The sequence below is a fragment of the Taeniopygia guttata genome, chromosome 7, assembly GCF_048771995.1.
Source record: "Taeniopygia guttata chromosome 7, bTaeGut7.mat, whole genome shotgun sequence".
In the NCBI taxonomy this organism is placed as follows: Eukaryota; Metazoa; Chordata; class Aves; order Passeriformes; family Estrildidae; genus Taeniopygia; species Taeniopygia guttata.
The window spans coordinates 26176289-26199511 of NC_133032.1; the positions used below are offsets into that span (position 1 = coordinate 26176289).

General features: G+C 46.3%; 1 protein-coding gene across 4 annotated transcripts in view; it reads right to left on the bottom strand.

Annotated features, from left to right (window-relative positions):
* The window catches only part of NAB1 (NGFI-A binding protein 1), a 45765-nt gene that overhangs the window by 14032 nt on the left and 8510 nt on the right, over nucleotides 1–23223 (bottom strand). The window contains exons 1-3 of one of the 4 annotated variants that reach the window (XM_030277834.4): nucleotides 11672–11978; nucleotides 5702–6532; nucleotides 145–278 (exon numbers count right to left, since the gene is read on the bottom strand). In XM_030277834.4, coding sequence (XP_030133694.1) covers nucleotides 145–278; nucleotides 5702–6517 — 950 coding nt within the window. In that variant the 5' untranslated portion in view covers nucleotides 6518–6532; nucleotides 11672–11978. Of the gene's footprint in view, nucleotides 1–144; nucleotides 279–5701; nucleotides 6533–11220; nucleotides 11475–11671; nucleotides 11979–23223 lie in introns of those variants that run through there. The other 3 variants (XM_030277831.4, XM_030277832.4, XM_072931593.1) reach the window with 3 other exon arrangements.

Genomic DNA, 23223 nt, shown 5'->3' on the forward strand with positions numbered 1-23223 from the left:
AAACAGCCTTTCCCTCCTTTCCTCAGAAGAGCACTTTGCTAATTGAAGAGCAAGAAGAAAGTGTCTCTAGTGCTTCAGAAGAAATGCTATCAGCTTGCTTAGTTCCCTGAAAGTAAAGACCCTCTGGGGCAATGAAAGCCTTACTTGGTGGTCCTGTAGGTGTACTTGTAGGTGACCTCCCGAGAGATCTGCCGGGCCAGTGCGAAGAGCTCGTCCCTCCTGGTCAGCAAGGCGTTATCTTTCACACACAGCTGGGCAGCTGCTTCATTAACTGTTAGCTGCAAATCAAACACACAGGCACTCAGATCTTCACACTTCCACCTACTGTGCTTGTAAAAGCACCTCTTCTGAAATAATAAAGAATCTTGATCGTAAGTAAAATTACCTATAATTGTACATTAAACCCCTGGAGGGTTTCTTCAGTTTATTTATACCCCTTACTAAACCAGGTAACCTCTTTGGGAAGAGGAAAGATATGAATGTAGTTGATGCATAAAGTAAAACATTATTGTAAGACCGTCTCAATGTGCGCTGCTTTTGCTTCATCCCTGCGCTAATTAAATCTCAGTATAAAACAGTAGCTCTGAACGTTCACAGTGTTTGGCTCCCAAAGCCTGGCTTACAGGGAATACTATTTTTATAAATGCAATATGCCCAGGACTTGGGGGGGAAAAAAAAAAACAACCACCCTGACAGTGTGGGTACAGATGGCTTTCCCTTGTGAATACAGAATAAATTCCGTAGAAGGTGATGGTTTAAGAAACGATTAAACTTTTTTTAGCTATGTTTCTCACCCTCGTGTTTGTGAAGACTATCTTCAGACATGAATCAAATGTAACTTGTTTCAAGGATGTTTTCCTGAGCCTGCCAGGACACATTTCTAGTGCCTCTGCTGCTGGCAAGATTTATTTTTGGGGGGCGGGAGGGAGGAAAAGCCTGATATTGAGGTTCAAAATGGTTTTGCAATGCTCTTCAGAATCCTATAGGAAGTTGTGATACTGTCATCAAATATATCAGCTTAAAAATACTGCTGTCTGAGAAGCCTATGTTCAGCAGTAGGGACATAACATTATTAATGCCATGAGAGACAAAAATCGAGATCATGGACAGGCTATTCCAAGTTCCTTGCACAGCAAGCAGGGCTTGAAGAGGCTTTCTCACTTTTTCCTCAGCTGAAGAACAGCCAGAATGTGTAATGAGGCATAACAGCAAGAGGCCAAGGTAAAATACACCTGCAGTATGCCCAAGTGCCCACAACTCTTTCTACTATTTTACTTTCAGAAATTAAGCTGCTTTGAACAGGCTTGGCTTCTGGCAAAGGAAACAGCTGCTTTGGAGCTACTGTCAACAGTATATTGTGTATCTGTCCCAGGGTGAATATTCCAGAGCAGCTTGGTTTCCACAGCACAGTCAGCACACCCATGATGGATGGAGACGTGCCATCCCTGACCCTGCACCTGGCAGCACCGGAGCAGCCGCACAGGCAGCACAGCACAGCACAGGTGTGACCTGGCACCAAACCCGCTGCTCCCACAGACAGCAGCTCTGCACCTACACGGTGTCCCTTGGGAGAAGCCAGGAGCTCTCCCCTTCACCCTGCTGTCTGCCACACTGCAGGGTCACCTGTGAATGAAGCCAGAGGCCAGCAGCTCACCCGAATCGCTGCACGCTCCATCCCTGAAGGATGGGAGCTGTCACGGGACACGAACATCGCGCAGCCACACTGTCCTTTGCCTCAGGGCTCGGTGGCATCCAAACTAGGAAAAATTTATTTTGCCCAATGCCATATCTGTTCTCCAGGAAGGTTGAGAAAACAAAAAGTATGTAATAAATAGAGCTGAGATTCTTCTCTCAGCGGCCTGTGCAGTATTTCTAGTAAAACCTCACACAGAATTGCTGCTCCTAATATTTCAGAAGCAATTTTTCCTGTGTTTAGCCTAAAAGCCTCTGATCTCAGTAGGGCACTTCCCATTGTATCTAAATGTTAATCAGAACACAAACTTGTTCTTAACAGGTGAACTAGATATGCTGCCTGAGCTTTTAGTCTCTGTACAGACAAAAACCCCAAATCTCACAGATTTTAGATGAGCGAGGGCATGAACAGGTTACTATGTTCCTACAATACAAGGTACTAAAAAAACAATTACCCCTTAGACAGGAGCAGCTGTTCCACAATGTCTGTCTTTCCAGAAAAAAACACAATGGAGAAAAAGATACAATATAAGATTAATACAACACCGATTAAAATAATTACCATCTAAAGCAGGCATTAATTTCTGTAACACTGATAGCTATTACTTTGCCAAGGATGAATAATACAGCTAATGCTTACAAAATAATTTGAGATATTTTTTATCCCTCCAAGTGTTGAAAGGTTGCAAAGAGCTGAAATGACTGAAAATGCTTTGGGTAGTTGTAGGCAAATGCTGTTTATCCTAATATGTGAGAAAAGCCAAATGTTTATTTGCTTGTTTTTCCTAGTTTCTCTTTTGGGTCACATTCAGACTTACTGAATTGAAGTGCATCATGGCTTTCTGCCTTTTCAGGAGGCATAATACTGCAGATACAAAGCATGGCATGCCTAAAAATACAGAATCTGTTTTCTGGAAGCCTTAAGGATATGGAGCAGCACAGAACCATACAGGAGAGGGATGAGTTTATTTCCATCTGATGGGGTTCACAGACTCCTCCACTAGAAATCACATAATTAAATATCAAGCCCTACTGTTTTGGTGAGTCAGCAAAAGAAAAGGAAGAAACCAAGCTAGACAAAATTCATTGCTTATTTTTCTAATTCCACTGGATTTTTTCCCCATTTTATAGGTACTGTGACAAAGACTGAAATACTGAAATGCAAATTACAAACTTGACTCAAACTTGCAGGGGTCACCAAGTTCAGGGGCATGCCTTGTACTCATCCCTCCTCCGGTCCATCTTTAAACAGTAAGTGCTTGCTGAGTTTGAAAAGCTGTGTAATACTGGAACAATGGGATGGATTAAGGACAGCATGTTTATTAGTTTTGGAACGCCTTCGGAAGATTTTATGTCAGATTAATGCTTTATGCAAATACTCCTACCAGGAGCACACACTTCCAAACCAGCCCAGTGTCTGTAGCTCTCACAGGCCTCTAATGGCTGCTCTAGCCCTCTGAGATACTTCAGTGCTCATACTGAAACAAAATATTCTCACTAATCCGCCACTAATAATTCTACCACATTTGATCTTAATTTGCATCCAACTCCTCTCTGGTTGAGGAGCCAGAGATACCCTAATCTTTGCATTAAAAAGCTAACCACACTTAAGTTTTCTAAATTCACAGTGAAGTTTATTCAGATGTTCCTTGCCAGCTGCAAGGAGAAACCTTGAACTGTGAGGCAGAATGATAGTACTAACACGTGCAGAAAACCAGTCTCTGGATCTGCAGAAATGTACCTCCCTGGCTGTTTAAAGTCCTTCCTTCTGAGCAGCAAATTCCTTAAGCCATCAGAACCAAAAACACCCTGAGGCTGAGTATAGAAAATGTAAACTCTGGTTTAGCAGATTTTAAACAACAAAAATTTGTCTGATTGCTATTTATTTTATGCCTTAAACAGAAAATAAAGACAAAACTGTTGAAGGCAAAACTTTGTGAAATCCAGTTTCTTTAAGCCAACAGTAAACTAATTATGAGCAAATTCTTCTAGCTTGCATGTGTGCAGTTCCCATCAAGTTCAGCGAGGCCCCACATGCGTAAGTGAGGCATAAGTCAACCACAGACTCCTTTGATCTTGTGCCCTTAATCACAATAGCGATAGAAATATTTCCTAAAGCCAAACCATGCTCTCATTCCGTTTTTAAACGTGGTTTTACAATGATGTAGTAAAGATCTGTAGTGCAATTCTAAAAAAAATGAACAAGGCAGAGAAGTTGTCCTTCTTCCAGTTCACTGCTATCCCGCTCCTTCAATTACTACCCGAGGGTTCATTCCCCGAGTTTTGCACAGCCACTCCTGAGCCTACACAAAAGGTGCCCCTGGAGCCCACCTTCCAGTACACTGCTGGATGCCAGAAAATTATCCCACAAGCAGTCTGCCCAGATTTCAGAGCGTTTTCTGCAGTTGCTACCCCAGAGAGAGGCTGTGAAAGCACACAGCCGCACATTGTTGTGCACCTCGACTGCCTCCATCCTCAGGTGAGGAGAACCCCCTTTCTCTGAACCCTGACTCTGCAGCCATGTATTCAGGGCATCTACACAATTAATCCTTTCAAAGCCTGCCTCCATCTCATACACAACTTGCCCTTTTATGAGGGAGACTTCCACAAGGTCAGAGGTGTAAGATGAGATCTCGTCTTGTACAGTGGATGAATTCATAGATTTTAGTGTTTGACATAAAGCCACAGAGCACGTAAGTGTAAGCTGTACAGCTAGAACTGTGTGGTAGGAATGTGGCTGACTACTGTGGAAGTGTCTCCCCAGTCTGCAGTAAAAGCCCTTGTCAAGTCACTGCTGGTGATGTGCAGTTGCCTTATAAATGCAAATATGTAAACAAAAATGTAAAGAAATACGCCTTGTTTCCTTCTGCCCTTCTACTCAGAAACATAAAGAGAACTCAGTCTTATGCTATGGATCACACACCTACAAAACTTCTTGAAGTGAAAAAAGGCTAAAGCCAGTACAGTTTTTTTGGCACTCCTGTAACATAAACACTGCCTTTCCTTTTGGGAACTAAGCCTTACATGCCAAATTTTAAATCCAACTGAAATTTTGCAATCACTGTTAACTGTGAAAATGCTGATGCAGCATTCATATCAACAGTGTTTTGGCAGCGCTCTGAATTAATGTTTGTTCTCCTCCTGTACAGTACTTTGGCACTAGGAAACGACTCCCCACACAGACACACCTATTGCATTACAACACATGCAGTGTGAGCCTCAGGAATGCCACAAGAGGAGCAAGGGAGGCCCACATGAACTTTCAAAGACAACAGGGAAAGATGCTACTCGGGGATTAAACAAACATTCAGATTACAACCACCCATCAATACTGGAGACATACTTTCCTTTCCTCCTTATGCAGTCCGCACATCACTTGACAGGCTTAAGGCTACTGTGCCCAAAAAACCCCACAGGTTGTATAACTGAGCTTCCTCCCAGTTCAATCAAAAAAATAAAAAATCCATGCCACTGGGTTTAGGGACCTCATTGACAGAATCCTTTTCATCTCAAGTGCACAAGCTATAGAGCAGAGTCTTGAGGTGAGGGAAGACACTAGAAGGCAGTAATCACATCAGACACAAGGAATTTTAGTTACTGATCTTACAAACAAGTCTACTCTTAAAGCTGCAAGGAAATACCATACAGAACATCTTTAAGAATGTACCAAATCCTTAGAATCCCCAAGGCCATGATCAGGGAGATACTGGTTCCTATTCTGGTGCCAAACTCTCTAAATCTTCTGTCTGACAGGCCCACACCAGCAACCCAGCAGTCTGATCACACCAAATCACCATGTGCATGCACACCCACAAAAGGAGACCTGTGGCTGCACCTGAGATTTCCATGTCAGGCCAGGCCTGCCTACAGCACTCAACGCACAACTTTCAGACACACAACTCTCATCACTCAGCAAGAAGTGCCCATACAAGAAGTGTACCCTGTAAACACATCTTGTCAAAGGTGTAGGAATAGGAGAGAAAGCCCAGCTCCACTCAAGCTGTTTTACCTCGTGGAGGGTGAGATGCTTGCCATCCTTTCTTTTCGAGTCAAATCTGCCATATATTGCACTGTACTTCCTGATCTCCTCCTCTTTGTGAGGGTCATCGTCACTCATCTCAAAGATGTGACCAATCATCTTTGCCAGTTTCTTATTTGTTTTCAGTAACTCCTTGACTTCATTGGAGTCACTTTTGGGCAGGGAGGGAACCATACGTTCTACACATTCAGCAACTGACAGAGCAGCAGCAGCATCCAGGGTCTCGCTGTTTTCCTTTGGTGAGGCTGGAGAGCCAAGGTCAGCCGGGGAAAGGCTGTGCTCACTCTCTGTGGTGTGGTGTCCTTGCCAGAGTCTGGGCTCGCTGCTGCCCTGCAGTGATAAGCTCCCCACATCAGATTTGCTCGTGCCCACGCTCTGCACGCACGTCGTGGCAGCACATTTCGGAATCTTCAGGTGAGGCTCTCTGGTGCTGCTGTTTCTCTCGTAACTGCTGCAGGATATCCCTAGCCACGCAGGAGATCCCTCTGGCAGCTTATATATTGGAATGCTGCTGACTGGTAAGGAGGTGAGAGGCTGGTTAAAAAGGCCAGGGTTTGTCACCCAGTCCCTCAAAGCCTTCTGCAGCCGTCGGACATGAAGTGGCTTGCTGGCCATGCCTACAAGAGCCATTATCTCCAAAAACTCCTCTTCACCTGCTTCACAGAGCTGCTGGACATCATCACCACCCTGCTGAATGAAGGCGTCGAAGTAGAACAAGAGATTTGCTTTTTGTAGTATTCGATACAGCTGTAATTCTCCAAGGGTTCTGGGCAGAGCTGACGCCATCACGGATGACAGAACCTGCAAAGAGGAAGAACAGAGAGAAGATGAGCACCAAAGCACCAACATCCAGATGTACTGTCCTGCCGCCCATCTTTCCACAGGGCTGTCAACTCAGAGGACAGCATTTCTTCCTCTCATTACAAGAACACCCACAGAAATGAATAAGGGCAAAAGGTTTATTTTTTGACTTGTTAACTTAATGGAAACATTTGTGAAAGAAACCGAATCAGCAGATAGTTGTGATGCACCTACAAAAAAGCTGATTCAAACATGAAGCCAGCTTGTTTTCAACATTCCTATTTCATGTTTGCTCCCAAGAATGTCAGCCAATATCGCTCACAGATTTTACTTGATTCTCTTTTATATCTTAAGATTAAAATGATCACAAAACACATTCTGAAGAATTACAGAATACTCAATTCCCTGAAGAAAAAAAATCTCATAAATTTCGATTCTTCTTAATTGTTGCATCATTTTTCCCCCATAGAAAGCGTGGAGGATTGTAAAAGGAAAACAAAGAAGAAAAGTGCTTCACAGAACACCAGAGGATTAATGAAGCTGGGTCAGTAAGAGAGTCTTAAAGAAGCAAGTATTTCTACAGTTTTACCTGTTTCACATAAAAAGGATGTAATGCCTCTGCTGATCTTAATTCTGGCAGCAACAGCTGCAGACAAAGCTAAAATACCGATGGATTCCAACACATAGAGTTTAAAAACCTTAGTTTTAGTTTAAATTCACCTGCCCATTTCATTTGCTAACAAGGCTGCCTGTCATTGACACTTGAGACATGAAATACCACTCAGCAATACAGCAATTGTGCTTAAAGGCTCCCAACAGACAGATCGCTGTAGTGTTCAGCCCTTACAGTGCCAGGAAAAAACATGTGCACAACTTTCAACTTCATAAACCCCTTATCCACTTATAGCACAACTAATAAACTCCACAGAGAATTCTAAGATCTCACACACACACCTCTTCACTCTATGGTGGCTTTCACAGGAACAAGCAGATAATTTCCAGTATTACTGTACTACACTGAACCACCAATCAATAAAGTCTAAAGCATGTAATTTATAGTTGGTTGAGAAAGTAACAGAACTAAAACATTGAGCAAGTCTGCTAATACTGCTCTGGCTCTACTGTCACACTGGACTTGAAAAAACACACAGTAGTAATCTAAAAAACAACACCTACAGAAAGATTTGCACATACTAGGGGAAAAGTATTTTAATACTGTGCAACTCCCCTTCCTCCAAAACTGCAATGCAAGCAAATAGGTTTGCTATGGGGCATTGGGAGATTGGTTACCAAAAGTAAAAGTCAGAGGGAAATTATTTTTACAGTATGTGCTTTTGCATATTGTAAAACCTGAAAAATATTGTAAAAAAATGGTTTGGGTATTTTTTGGTTCTTTCACAATATAAGCCATTTCTTCAGCAAGTCGAACATACAGATAAAACCAGCAGAGCCCAACTTCTATTCAGAAGGCATCTGGAAGACTGGGCTTTTGCTGCAAAATTCTGATTTAACTCTACTAGAGAAAAATAAAATCAGGAAGTCAAAAGAAACTTCCAAGAAATGTATGTGGCAGCAACATGACACTGCCAGTCCATCTCTTCAGGAAAAAGAGATGAAGCCCAGGGGAAAAAAAAAAGATTCAAAACATACAAAACCTCCAAACCACCAGCTGAACATATAATTCCTGATATGTGCGCCAGTATGTGCAAAGCAGAAGGGGCAGTAATAGCAGTTTAGATTTGAGCAGTTACCTCAAGGAGCTGCTGGTGAGCTTAAGAGCTAATAAACTACACACTTTGGAACTCAGGGTGAATCTGTAAATATTAAAGAGCTACATATTTTAGAAACACAGGTTGGCTTTCAGAAGGAATAGTTAACTGCAGAATATCAACCAAGTACTGCCTACACTCAAAGAAACAAGAAACAAGGAAAATTAGGAAAATCACTTAAAGGTAACCTTTTATAGGGCACAGAATTCACTGTTTTAAGAAATGTCATTAATACACTGAATTTCTTAGAAAAATCTTCCCATTCTGGATGAATTTGGTCAAGACAAACAAAATTAACACCTTATGGTTTAGTGGCATTCCAGTAAACTCTTCCTACCCTCCCATTTCAAATGATGTTGACTTTTCACCATCAATACCACAAATTAACTTCTATAACTTTTAAAAGAAGGCCCATTTCCTCTGAAAGTTATTCATCTTAGCACAAAATCTACATAAATCTACATAAATGGACTTTGTGCAGAGAGCTAAATTGAATCTTGGGAGGACGGTGGCAGTAAAATTACACACAGCCCAAGAGCTCCAGGCAAGCCATGGAACTGAACTCATTTTTCCAGCCCACAGGCTGGAAGAGCAGCACCAGTCCACGAGCAGCCTTTACCTAAAGGCTTCTAATCAACAAATCTCCTCATGACAGATAAAACTGGATTAATATGTACTATGGAGGCATCAGCAGCAAGTCCATGGTTCAGACTGCTTTGAGATTTGCATTTAAAGCAAGGCTGAAATCCTTTTGTTTCATACTTTAAAGACCCATTCTGTTTTTCAAATTCGGTACAGTAACTCCGGAGAGGGCTGAGCAATTTTTCCGTGTACATCCGCTACCGATTTCTGCAGAGAAGGCATTTTCAAACACTCCTCCTTTTAACCTCTTTTCTCCTCGCATTAAACAGAGTTCCTCCAGCACTCACCTCAATGCCATCCCAAGTTATTTCTAACCTGCATCAAGGGGAAGGTTCCCTCCCCTTTCCGAGAAGGCCTCTCCCAGCTACGCTGCTTCTCCAGACATGAGCTCCGGTCCCGGGTTTGCCCCACTCACAGTCTACAAAGCCCGGGAAGCAGCTATGCTAGTCCACCTGCAGGAGTAAGATGAAGCTTAGGAAGAGGACAAGCAAGAAGCAAGGACTGCTGAGAAAGCAGCACAGCACTGCCTGAACCCGAGGACAGTGTTAACCCAAAGGACACCTGGTGCTGCTGCTGCTGGCTCTGCTCACCCGGCCGGCTACGCAAAGCCTTAGCACACCCACTCAAGTCTCAGCGCCCCACATCTTTCAGGTGACCTTTAAGCTGTATCTAAGAGACCTGACATACTGCTTTCCACTATTGTTCTCATTTCTTAGCGGACTAGGGACTGTGCTTTTGGGGCAAAGGGTGAGCATGAGAAGAGGTTACACAATGAGGAAACACAGGGAGAGCTCACAGCCAGGACATTTGTGTCTGCTCCTCACCAGGAACAGCATCTTGGATAAGACCCTGGTGCACCGTGTATGATCCCCCTCTTCTGCAGCCTGCTCAATAAGTCTTAGGCTGTCTAATCTGTGATCCCAAACCAACCTGGTTCAGGAGTAACAGCTTGGTCATGTCCTCTGGCAAATCCTAAAAAGCCAGCCAGGACAATCTGCTGCCTCAGGAGTGAGCAGGTATATCTAACACAACTGCAAACCCTTTTTCCAGCAAGATGCAGGAATGCAAAGCTGGCACGGGGGGGTCTAAAGGAATAAGTGAACACAGCCACAGCACTTCAGCCACTACTTCTCCCTCTTCTCTGCTTGCTGTCCATACCAGTGAGAAGTGTCAGAACACGCAGAGCTAAGAGCAGCCATCTCTTACGTTTTTCACATATAGAACAAAGAAGCCAGAAAACTCCCCACAGCAGACCAAGCTGTTTAAAATAAACACAAGGCTGCATACGGTTATAGCCACGGGAGAACCAGGAAATCACAAGTTAGATTTTCACTCAGCCTTTGCAACCCACAACCATGCATTCTGATTTTCCACATTACCTCATTCACATCCACAGCCCATCACCCCACATGCCATGCCCTCCTCTCCAAATGCTGGCTGTCACCTTAACTCTGACCACAAACATAACTCCTGGGAAAAAGGAAAACAAAAACCACAGAGACACCACAGAGCGCTCTTAAATATTTGTAAACAGCTAGTGCAGGAATCACAACCTATTCCTGCTCCCTCTAGCAAGACAGCGGGGCAGCGGCAGCCCCGCTCAGCATCTTTAACCACGGAAAAACACCGGTTCCTTCCCCGCTGTGCCCGCTCCGAGCTCGGAGCCGCACACTTCCCGGAGGTGGCAGGAAGATGCGCGGCTGAAGCAGGCAGGGGGTGGATGTGGGTGAAGCACCGGGAGAAGGAAAACTCGGGAGCTGTGGGATGTACGCATGGGACAAGGTTTCCTGCTTTTTAAGGCTGCACGGGAAGTAAAAGCAACCGAGCAACTCTAACCGATTGTAGAGATTTTATTTCAGGTGAATTCTAATTGAGCTGTCACCAATTAAATTACGAATACAAGGAGAAAGTGTGAAACATCACATCTCTGTATTTTAGGCAAAAGTGATTATTTCATAATGTATCTAGATCACTTTGGGCGTTTTGAAAAGTCTCTGAAGACAAACTGGGTTTGGGTTTGAGAGCTGGCTGCTTTGCATATTCATTACATTTCTGCAGCGTTTCCAAAGGACTTTTAGCAGGAAGAGAAAATTACATGTAGCTGCAGAAGAGAGACTTCGCAAATTAAATAGTCTTGTCTAGCTCCGAGATGTGCCAAAATACAGCCGATGAGTGAGCTCCGCGTTTACGTACAAACCCGTACCTCGCCTCAACTAATGAGAAACTTGAAACGTGCAAAAACACCCTCGCGTTAGGACGAGACGAGCGCACAAATACCTCCAGAGCAGGGTCCCGCAGCGCGGGATGGAGCTCCCGGGAAGGAGAGCCAGCCGGCGGGCACGGGCGGGCAGCTGCGCTCCGCACTCGAAGTTCGCGGCCGCCGAGCCCGGAGACAGGAACCTCCCCGGGGCGCCTTCTCCGCCGGGGCTGCCCCGCGGGTGCCGTCCGCGCCGGGGAGAGGCACGTCCCCGCCGAGCCCGGGGAGCGGCCGGCGCCCCGCCGCCCTGCCCGGGACCCCGCCGGGGCGCCGCCTCCGCCCGGCCCGGCCGCGCCGTCCCGCCCGCCGCCCCCGCCCCGCACGGCGGGGACGCTGCTGCACTTTTCCTCCCACTCCCCCGTCCCCCCCGCGCCGGATTTCTCCGGGAATCACCCACACACGACCCGCCCGCTCCTTCCGGCCGTGCCCCGCGGCCGCGCTGCCCGCGCCCCCCGGCCGCCCCGCACGTACTCCGCAGCTGGCCGCCGCCGCCGGCCGCCCGGGGCTCCCCTCGGTGCCGTCCCGGGGCCGCAGACTCAGCCCCGCCGAAGTTCCTGCCCGCGCCCCCCCCGCCCAGGCTCCTCCTTTCCCATCGACGGGGCGGGTGGGCGAGCCTGTCCCCGCCACCGCCTCGCTGCCGCCGCCGCCGGGGGGGCGCGGGGCCGCCCCGCCGCACCTCGCCTCGTCGCGGCCGCGCCTTCGCCGTGCGCGGGGGCCGAGCGGGCGGCAGGGAGGGAAGGAAGGAGGGGAGGGGAAGGGAGGGGAGGGAAGGAAGGGAAGGGAGGGATGGAGGGAGGGAGGGAGCGGCCCCCGCCCCCCCGCACGCCGCCCCCTCCCGCGCGGTCACATGGGGAGAGCCCGCGCGCGCTCCGCCGCCCGCCCACGCGCGGCCGCCGCGTGACGCAGCGCCCGGCGGGGGCGGCACCGGCAGCGGCAGCGCCCCCCCGCGGCCGGACCGCGCCGGGGCCGCGACCCCGCCGCGCCGCCCCCGCGGGAACCGCGCCGCTCCCGCTGCCCTGCCCGGGAACAACGGCCCGGGAAGCGCCCCTGCCCTGCCCGGGGGCGGAACGGCCGGCCTGGGGGGCGACAGCAGCTCTGCAGAAAGCCGTGCCAAAGTAACGAGTGTCAGCTCGAGCGACGAGAAATGGGAGCGTGGCGTTGTTGTACGGATGGAGAATTGGTTAAGCTATGAGTTTTCAGTGTTTCAGTGATAAAATTAAGTAATAAGTAAAAAATTAAGTAAGTCATACTTAGTGCAGATAACAGTAGAACAAAAGAATTACATATGTGGAAAAGATTAGCGAGTGAGGGGGGAAAAAAGCTACAATAAATTAAGCTTGTCTTGTAGGCAAGGTCCAGCTCTGCCTCGAGCTGGGAATACCTTTCACACAGGTTTTCCTTTCCTTTTTCCTTGCTTGCTAATCCATACTTTGGCTGTTTGTCTGAGCAGGGTCAGGCCAGGCAGGAAGCACAGTTGTGACCTGGCTCCTTGGTAAACAACTCCGAGCAAAATTGAGTTTCTCCTTCAGGTTTTCCAATAGAAGGCTGAGGCGTTGTAGCACCTATGTCAAATCACTGTCACCAAAACAACATAAAAACATCTAAAAATTAATACATGATCTGGGAACAAAGTTTAAAAAAGCTCTAAGCATGCAAGACTGCATTCTGGAGCTGGGGAAACACAAGCACCCTTTTTTCCATACCCTCTTCATTTTGTAACACCCAAACTCTCAAAACTTGTGTTACTGCGCAAGGTATTTCCCAGTTTCCCAGTGAGTTGTGAGCCTGGATTGCGTTGGGCGTGCTGGCAGTGGGGCAGGGCGCTGGTGGGTGTCACACAGGAGCCCTCTGTGTGTCCCTGGCGCTGCCCACGCAGGCACAGCGCACACGGGTGGGTGGCTGGAGGGAGCTCCGTCTGCATTATTGCACACCCAGACCAGGCAGCTGCTCTCCAGCCTGCTGGCATGGCCGTGCCCCAAATCAGCACTTGCCCAATCCGAAAATCAGCCCTCAGGTGAAGCTGACTGCAGGGAAGGGATGCTGCCTGAGGAAAAATACCTGGTGCCTGGAGGAACGGGCAGCACCTGCCCCTAGAGCCCTTCTGCAAAGCAGAGTGTCCGTCAGCCCAGCTTTTCCTCACAACTAGAGTGACTGGGGCTTTCTCCTCGTCTTTGGGGTGTGATCCCAAACATCTCAGTATCCCAACAGGGCAGATGAGGAGGCAGAGGCAGCTTTTCTCCCTGGCATGCTGTGGTTCCCATGAGAAAACTCCATTGCACATTGCCCAGCAAAACCACAAAAATGTTCACAGCACTGCCTCCCCTCCACCCACTCAAAATGTTTTTGCATACGCCTTTAGGCACTACAATCATGGTAATTAAAGCTGTAAAATATTATTAGTATCACACTCCTATACACTTTTCGTCCTAAACGCTTTAGATACCATGCAACAGAAATTCAGCCACTCCCGTGGAAAAAAAAAGGAGTAGGAACAATGCACATCAAGGTAGAAAGCCAAATTTTAAAAGGGATGCCCAACACAAATCCCTTCTCTCACAAGAAGCTCCTGGGACAGCGCTGAAGTCCATCCCTCTATCTAGGGATAGAGAGACTAACACCATGCTCCAGGAGCATTCCAATGGATTTGTGGAGATTCTCATACCACTTAGCTGTGCTTCCAGGGGCTGCTAGTGAGAGGTGCAACTCAGCCCTGGGCTACTGAATATATCAAGGCAGGTGTAGGAAAGGGTTGAATAGACTCTAGTCTCCACTGTAGTGTGTCCTTAGGAACAGGAACAGCAGCGTATCTGTTCCAGTCTGGCATCTCACTCTGGCGAAGAGGAATAGGACAAACGTGCTCTGCTGTCTCCTTTCACCAGCAGATCTGAGAATGCTGGGCAAAAAGCCAGTGGCAGCCAACAAATTGAGATTTCCTCAGCAAAAAAGCAGGGAAGTGTTTCTAAAGTGTTTTTTAGCACTGTCCTATCATTAACATTCAAACACTTTCCTGTCTAGGTACTGTTTCTGCTTACATCCCACAGAGGACACACAAGCTCTGAGTCTGCTCCCTCTCCATTGTGTCCTGACATCTGGAGGTAAAAGTTTCCTTCAGATGTTGCCCTGCATAAATGGGACGGGAGGGATGGATAGAGTTGTGTTAATTTTATAGCTGTTCTATTCAGTATTGAAATGGTTGTAGTGTACTAAGAGTACAGGTAGGAAAAAGCAAAAAATTGTAACACTAAGTGAATAAAACACTAAAAAAGGATGAAGGTGGCAGAACTCCACTTCTATTTCAGATCTCCTTTCCTTCCAAAAATGCTTACAAGCTAGGGAATAAATGCCAAAATTTAAGGCCCTTAGTTAGTATGAACTGCCTGATCTTCATGACAGAGACCTTACAGAGTGCTGAAAAGCTTGTGATGAACTTCCAGGGTAACGTAGAAAGAGCACACACACCCTTGCACTCACACAAACCTTCTACACATGCTTTTTCTACCACCGTGCTAAGGTACCTGGGTGGAAATCATTGCAATTCTGGCCAATTCCACAGAGTGATTTGGTCCCTCGAGACCTCCAAACAGCGAGGAACGGGCTCATGTATGGCACACGCGGACTTCAGGCAGAGGTGTTCTGCCTCTCCCCAAGGACTCCCCGCAGCCAGTGCTGCACAGAGTCATGTCCCAGGGGCTCGGCCAGGGGCAGAACATGCCCTGCCTGCCGTGGAACATTTGCAAGGCTGAGCTGAGCAGGGTGGGGAGGTGGAAGGGTTCGGGAGGGGGAAGCCAGAGATGTGCCGTCACCTCCAGGGAGCCGGGAGCACCTCCGCAGAAGCGGCTCCGTCCTTCCCCACCCAGCACACAGACCCGGCTGGTGCAGTCTGACACACTGATGTTCTGTCTGATTAAAGGAAAAAGAGATTGGAATCGCACATGGCACAGGGACACTTTCATAATGTACAGAAGAAGTCTGCAGATGATCAGTTCTCTGTTTCCTCAGATTCCCCAGATTGTGAGATTGATGAGGAATCTGAGTAGGGTACAAGCACTAGGCAAAGGAAAAAAAAAAAAAAGTCAGCAGTGAGCAATTATATTCAAGGAGACAAGACAGTCAGTCAGATCCAGAGGCAGCTCTAAGGCTGCCAACACAGCAGCTGGTATTGCAGAACATCTCCATGGTTGGTCCCAACCTCCCTGACTGCCACTGGAGGAGCAGAGGGGTGCTGGAGCAGAGGAGCAGAGTGCAGGGGTGTGGGTGCAACCTTGCCCTAGTTTGCCTCCTCCTAGCAGGTCACAGCTGCTGGCTGGGGCACAACACACACACAAGTACTCCTGAAAATGCATGTTGAAGCATATTTCTCAGGGAGGCTATTAATACCTGTGAACAAAACACTGGAATTGCTTGCTGTTAATAGAGAAGAATGCATTGCATAAAAGGCAAATTTCATGAGCTGTCATTGAGAAAGCTGCAGGGTCTAGTGGCTGTACCATGTAACTGGGGACAGAGACAGCTGCATTCCCTTTCTAGCTCTCCTCTGCTGACATTGGACAAGTTATTTCACCTTGCAGCACCTCAGTTTCCCCATCTGGATATTAGGATAATGATTCGACTGCTTCCTCAGTGGAGCAATGCTAGATCTGCTGATGAAGAGGGTCAGAGGCAAGCATTATTATTTAGCATCATAAATATTCATACCATTGTGCAATGGGCAGGACTTACTGAACAGATGACAGCCCTCGTTAAGGATCAGAAAGTTGACAGTCTCTATAAATTCATTCAATGCAACAAAGAACAAATATGGAGCTGCATGTATTTTTGGCAGCTACACCATCTGACTGAATGCATGGTTGGTAAAGGAATTCTGAAGAAGTGTTTGCATGCTTGGAGCATATAAATCTGAAAGTGGCCTCAAATTAAAAGGACGGTACCCCAGACACAGAAGGGCTGCACAGGATCAGGTGGAGCACAGGATCAGGTGGAGCAGAGCTTCCAGGTAAAAAAGAAAGGTATCCAAACTTGATAGGATGGTGCAAGCTAGGAGAATAGGGTCAGGGCTGAGTAGCAGAGGAAATTATCTCATCAACATGACAAGTGATATCTTTCTATTGATTTTCAAATGAATAGACTTTATGGCCAGGAGCAACTGTTTAAAATCGTAAATCATCATAATCTCACCTCTTGTACCCTGGAGATCAAAGAATTTCATCTAGTCATTTGAATTACATTAATCCTATGTAAATAAAACAGTGCACTAATTATAATCAGTTGGAAGACACAGATGCATCACAAAGACCTATGAACATACAGTTAATACAAAACAACTTTGCTAAAACTTAGCCTTTAGTCTTCCTCAAAACAGGCACAAACCTGGAAATTACTCCATTTTAGAGTTGTGGCTGTGTGATATTTTGGTTATGGCCATTTCAGCAGCTTGGAACACACAGGTCCTGCTGCTGCTCTCCCTGGAGGCACAGATCCCGGTGCTTCCACAGCTGGAGGCAGGGCAGGGCTGCACCAGGGGCATCTCATGGCCACTCTGGCACTGCTCATGTGGCCACCCCACAGCCCCACACTGCTTCTTGCAAGGGCCAGAAAGTGCTGGCACACACGGTACTTCGGTGTCACCTGAGCGCTTGGGAAGCAGGGCTGGGAAATGTGCTGAAACAGGGAGCTCCAGAACTGAACAACTTCACAGGTTCAGCCTGTGTCTGACAAAGAGCTTCATCTGAAAAGCACAGGGAGGAGAAGGAGGAACAACTCCTGAGAAGCCAAAATATACTATTTCAACACTTTCAAAAGAGCAGGGCTGAACTTTTTGCTTTGAAATGACCTGTTTCTGATAAAAAAGCACTTGAAAATATAAAAACAACATTAAAAAAAAACCTGGGATAAAATTCCTTTTGAGAGCTCAGCATGCTGAGTATTGTGATGCTGGAATCATCATTTTGGCTCGGACTCACTGCTTTAGTCAAACAAAAATTACAGACAGAAACACAGAAATACTGCTTGTGACAGTTTGACTTCTGTGCCTTTCAGCCATAAATCCAAAAAGGCAATTATTTGCCCAGTCCTAATACAGATCAAGTGGAAGGAAAAAAAAAAAGAAAAAAGGAAAATACACTGCCTGTGAGTACACACCTAGTTTTGCTAGGGTGAAGCTTGTAAGAGACCTCTACAGAATGACCAGATGGCACCAAAGGACTCACGACCTCCCTGGGTGGTGACCACACTGCTGACTGCCACCCCTCCCTCTCCAGCCCTATCCCACATCCCAAGCAAAGCAATCCAGCCACCGCAACACAAGCAAGCAAGGTGCCAGTGAAAGCTACCAAAACTCAGGTGTGCAATGAGGGGAGCATAAAGCCAACCCCTGAGCCCCTGGGTATTGCCAAGGCATCCCTCAGGACCCTCCTTCAGAGCAGAACTGGTTTATTATTTAATTCCTGGGCCGTAAAGCCAGCGAGGGGATGCCGGGAGCCAGCGGCTCCAGCGTGAGTGACAGCGTGAGCACACGGCTCTGCATCCCTGGAGTGGGAGTTTGGCCTGGCAACCAGGCACTCGGAGCTCATAGGAGCCCAAGGGGGTTTGAAGTTTGGGACTTTAATCTTTTAATCTGCCTCTCTTCTGCAGCTCGTGGGCGTGGAGCACGCAGCCGTGGGTGAAGCCTGCGGTGCCTCTCCCTCACTTGCTGCACCCCATGTGGTGGAGCCACATTTGGGACAAGAAATGGAAATCAAGACTGTGAGGTGGCTATAGGCCAGGGCATCACCCAGGGAAAGGGCTTTCAGCACGTGGGGTGGCAAGGCAGCCCAGTTTTCCTGGAGGCGAGGCAAGTCAAGGCCAGCAAACAGAGGTCTCCATAATGTGAAGGTGGAGACATGAGCACCAGAGAATAATAAAAAAATTGTAACCTGGAAATAAAAATGCATAAGTTCAAATGGGGGTGTGTGCTTGCAGCTGAGACCAGGTAGCTGTTGGTGTCCTCTGAAATTCCTCCCCCCACTCCCAGAGCAACATTCCAAACTCCTCACAGGTGAACCTGGTGCATGCTTGCTCTGCAGCGTGGTACAAGCCTCTCACCACTGACATTTAGAGCCAGAGGGCAAAATCTTAATGTTGCAGAGGTCAGGAAGTCGTTCACCACTTACTTTGTCATGGCTAAGTAGACATCTGAATCCATGCTGAAGCCTCTTAAAACAATAAGCTGGCTTTCAAATATGCCATGCATTTGTATATAAAGACCCGACTACCTGAATGTTAGATGCATCAATTTAAATACTCTGTGCCTTGGTTTATCCATCTTTCACTGGTGGCTGAGGGTTGTTCACATCACAGCATTTTAGGAAGCCAAGCACTGACAAAGAAGCCCAAAGTCTACAGGTGAAAGCCTGCAGGAGAGGAGAGTGATGACTACCCTCCTTTTCCAAGTAAGGAGAAGGCTTCTGTGCCTTCCAGCTCCTCTCTTGGCAGTGATTTGTGTGTAGGCAGTGGTCATAATCAGGAAGTGCCTCCTCCAATTAACAGCTGGTGGTACCACCTGTGCCTCTCCAATTCCAGCCAAAACAACCACCTCCTCAAACCCACTTGTAAGGAAGGGCAGAGGATCCAGCTCTGACAGCTCAGAGGGAAAAGCAAGGCTCAGGTTTAAGTGCTGACATTTTCCCTAGATGTGTACCACTGCCTACCAGCATTTTCTTTCTTGGAAAAAAACAATTACAGTGCTGCTGAGAGAAGGTGGTCCCACTGTGCCATAGCAGCAAGCACCTGATAAGTGATAGGGTAGACATGGGACAGCAAGAGAAAGGGAAGACATTCAAATTTTGCTGGGTCAATGAGCGACCAACATACTTGCCTGTGTGGCAGCTGGAATGGAAGAAAGTGGAGTCATTACTCATCATTTCAAGTCTGTCAAGGATTTACTTTCTGGAAGAAAACCAGTGGGTTAGTGATTGCTGGGGAGGCAGGAACGTTTCTGTACAACTGAGACACAGCTATGTATATGGGTGTATGTATATGCACATGCCTCATTGGTATTACCCTTCTGTCTCCTGTGCTGCTTTTTGATTGCCAGGTCCCTCCTGGCCTTCCACCTCATCATGGTTGAAGCCATCTCCCTACCAGCATCTCCAAAACCAGTTCTGGATTAGCACTCACTGCTTTCATCCACTCCAGACCTCAAATGGAGCTCTTTTACTTTGGAAACTGGAAACCTGAGGGGATCTTAAATAACAGAAATTTGTAAGAATTACACCTCTGGACAGCCAAAACTAATACCAGAAAGGGTAGTCTCGGTGTTCCTATCAATGGAACTAACAGCAAGGCTTCCCAGACTTCCATTGATGAGATAGTCTGGACAAAAAGGATGGAGGCCACTATGTTATGAACTGGCATTCATTCTGGGGGGCTTTGTTTTTCTAAAAATGCATTCCTTGTGTGGAATATTCTGTGTTCCTGCTCTGGTTTCACTCACAAAACTCTGGTTGACTTCTCTGAAGTGCAAAGGGCCAAGAGGCACTTATTTTCAAATTTACTAAATGCCTGCACTTCCAGTTAATCTGGAGCTGTGGGTGCCAAAACCTCAAGAGAGTCACTTACCCTCATTGCAAATATCATCTCAGCCTCTCTAATGCCACTGGAAGAGTAATAACCTTTTGAGAAGACTTAAGGGCACTTTAAAAGCTATATACAGAAAAAACCAAGAAGATCAGAATGAAAGCCAATAGCTTCTGACATCAGATGAAACACTTCCTTACAGTTTTTTCTCCTTTTGATTAGCTATTTCTTTTCATTTACATCCCATAGCCTCGAGAAGTTATTTTTGAATTATCTGTTTGCTGCAGATTTCCTGTAGAGGCCCAACCATCTACTCATCTTTGAGAAAGTAGCCTGCTGCTGCTTGGTCCTACAATTGCTTCCATATGAGCCTAAGGCAGGCAGGTTCTCATCTTCCATTTAGATTTTTTTTTTTTTAATGGATGATGAAAGCAGGAACAATTGAGCCATACATCTCCCTAAAGCTTTTGATGTTCAGCTTCCCCAGTCCAGCACCATGGTGACACACCAGCACAGGGAACATCCACGGCACAATAACAAAGAAACATACACTTTGCATTTTACAGAAAGTGCTCTTCACATGGCAAAGCATCTGTCCAAACCTATAAAGCAGGTAGTTTACTGTCTTTTAAGGCACCCCTGACTCAATGACACAAGTCACTCTCCTTGTAATAGGGAGGATGTTATTTTTTTCTGCTAGACTCTGTATCCATTCATCAAAGCCCCTGTTCAAACCATGCATTGAAAAGTTGGACTTGATGATCCTTGTGGGCCCCTTCCAGCTTAGACAATTCTGTGATTCTGTCCCTGCTGAATTCACACATTCACTCCCAATCCCCTGAAACTGGGGTTGTCTTCTCCCTGGGATCCAGCACCAGGGGGTTCTGACCCATGCTTGGGATATTCTGGTGCTACTGACGTGTAAATAAACCATAAATTTTCTTTCTCTAATCCACCAAGACATGTGTGATCACCTCAGATCCTTGCATCAAACCAACACCCCCTGGGACAGCTGGAAGCACACAACACACATCACCAGCTCCAGCAGCTGTCACCAGTCCCGGCGTGGCCACCTCCATGGGATCTAGAGTAAGGAGTCCCACTGCTTTCTTCCTGCAGCTACTTCCTTGAGGTAGACCACCAAATTTTGCCTTTTCCTGACATACAGCCCAGGTGGTGGTGCCTGAGAAGCATCAGTGACAGCTGGATGCAAGGGAGCAAAGACTAACCTTGTGATCTGTCACAAAGTGACTGTTGGCCAACACAGACACGTGAGACCCGGGGTTTAGCAACAAGCAAGCAAAAACCAAGCCTGCAGCTTTGCTTTCCTCTGTGCAAGTTTGACATCACTGAGAAAGGTCACATAAAATTAAAACCCCACTGAATACACTGAAATACACACAGAACAGAACCTCTTCCAGAGGGTTTGCTAAGAAAACAAAGCAGAAAAGACAAGGTCACCTTTGAGTATTGTGTGGATGGCTGCAAAATTGACTCCAAGAATCGCTTTCTCTTTCCAAAATTCACTGCCATCTTTTCAAAGAACAACATATGATCTGGTTAAGGTGCTGATCCACAACAGGGTGATAAATACTATCAGGGCTGGGAGCTTCATTCCTTACCTAACGTTTCCTGTAATGAAACTTTCTGGCTAAACTTTGACATGGAAAATTTCAATCCAAATAATTAGGCTGAGTTATCTTGAGTTGATGCATTTCTTACCTGTTTTGAGAAGTCTTCCTCACTAGAGAAGACATTAAAATTGCTCACTACACCCACTACCTTCAGAAGCAGGGATAAGTTGGTCTGGTGTTACCCAAAAGAAACAGAGAGCTGGAGATCTAACATGATCAAGTGTTTTTGACAACAGATGATTTTTTTTTTGGTAATGAGCAATTTTCCTCATTCTATAAGCCTTTTCCACACCAAGACTTATTTTTAGCACTGGCAAGACCTAGCTCATTAACATACACAGAAGATTTTACAGTAAATTAGTATCACTGTTCATTGCAATGTGTGCAATTTTGCAACCTTCCAAAAGTAGGACAGGCTTAATTTTACCTGTTTCAAGGGTGTTACTGACCCCTCACATATACTGCTAGAGGGAAGATAGGATGGCAGATCCTACATCATGCTGGGAATATGGAAGAAGCTGAATACCCAAAGGCTGCTGCTGCATTTCTCTTTTCCATTGTCTTTTCTCCAGAGGGAACTGTTTAGAGAGGGATGAAATGACTGTGGGAAATTAAAAAAAAAGCGTGAAAAAGGGAACCTGAAAAAGTAGCAACTAGAGGTCATTAGAAACCTCTTGAACAGTTGAGAATGTTTCAGGTTTGTTGAGAAGCAGAACTGTTCATATCTGTGCCACACGCAAAGTCACTGAACTACACTATTTTCCCTCAGCTAAACACCAGCTTATTCAGATTTCAGTCATGTAAGCAATTAAAAATAATTGTTTTACCTCAGCTGGTTGGTTTTTTTCCCACAAAATACTGACAAAAAATGGCACTTGCTTATCCTCTTTCTTGAATTTACTTTATGCCAGAATTAATTTCTGACCTCTAATACATGCTTCAAAAATGGTGACTGAAATAGAAAGTGAGACTTCCCATCTGATTAAATGTTTTTATGGTTTATGGTCACACAAGACCCACTGCCCAGTGCTTTCCTGCAATTCCTTCTCAGCATTTAGAAATTCCTGATCAACAAGGAGCACATCTGGGAAACCCAGCCACAGGATTTCAGGGAAAAGAAACTAAAAGGAGAAGCATTTCAGAAGTGACAGCGGCATAAGAAATAAATATGGGGAAAAAAAGTCGGAAGGCTGGCCTAGCAGATCCCAGCAGTAGTTCCGGGCAGGATTTATTCTAGTAATAAAAATACCTGGGGGATACAGGTATCCTAACATGACAGAAGTGGCAGCACTGGTAGAGCTGAGTTACATAAACACAGTGTCACCTTCTCCCTGCCTGCCTGGATCTCTCCAGGTACAGAGCAGGTTCTGTGGGATCACAAATGGCTAATTTTGTTAGCAGAAGACTTGGGAGCAGATGAAAGCTTGGGTCCACCATCCCCCAACATACCTGCTAGAGAAGCTGAGCTGGTACAGGGTGGAGAAATTAAGAGTGCTAGATAAAGGAGTGGTTTTAAAAACTCATTTTGCCTGGAGCACTGAAGAAACCAATAGAAGGAATAGCAGCTTTGCAAGGGATGCAGCTGCATGCCACTCCTTTTTGAGGGTGAGCTGTGATACTCCACTCTTGCCTACTGAATTCTTCCTGAGGGAATTAGAAGCTGGAGGAAAATTAGGGGGTTTTATTTATTTCTTTTCACCAATCCATTGTGCAGCGTTCTTTATCTATGATCTAATAACTCTTTTAGCATTCATAACTTCTGTGATTTCAACCAGAGGAAAAATGAGATAGGATTTTGCATGACTCACAGGTCTTGTGAAATGCTTTCAAACAGCT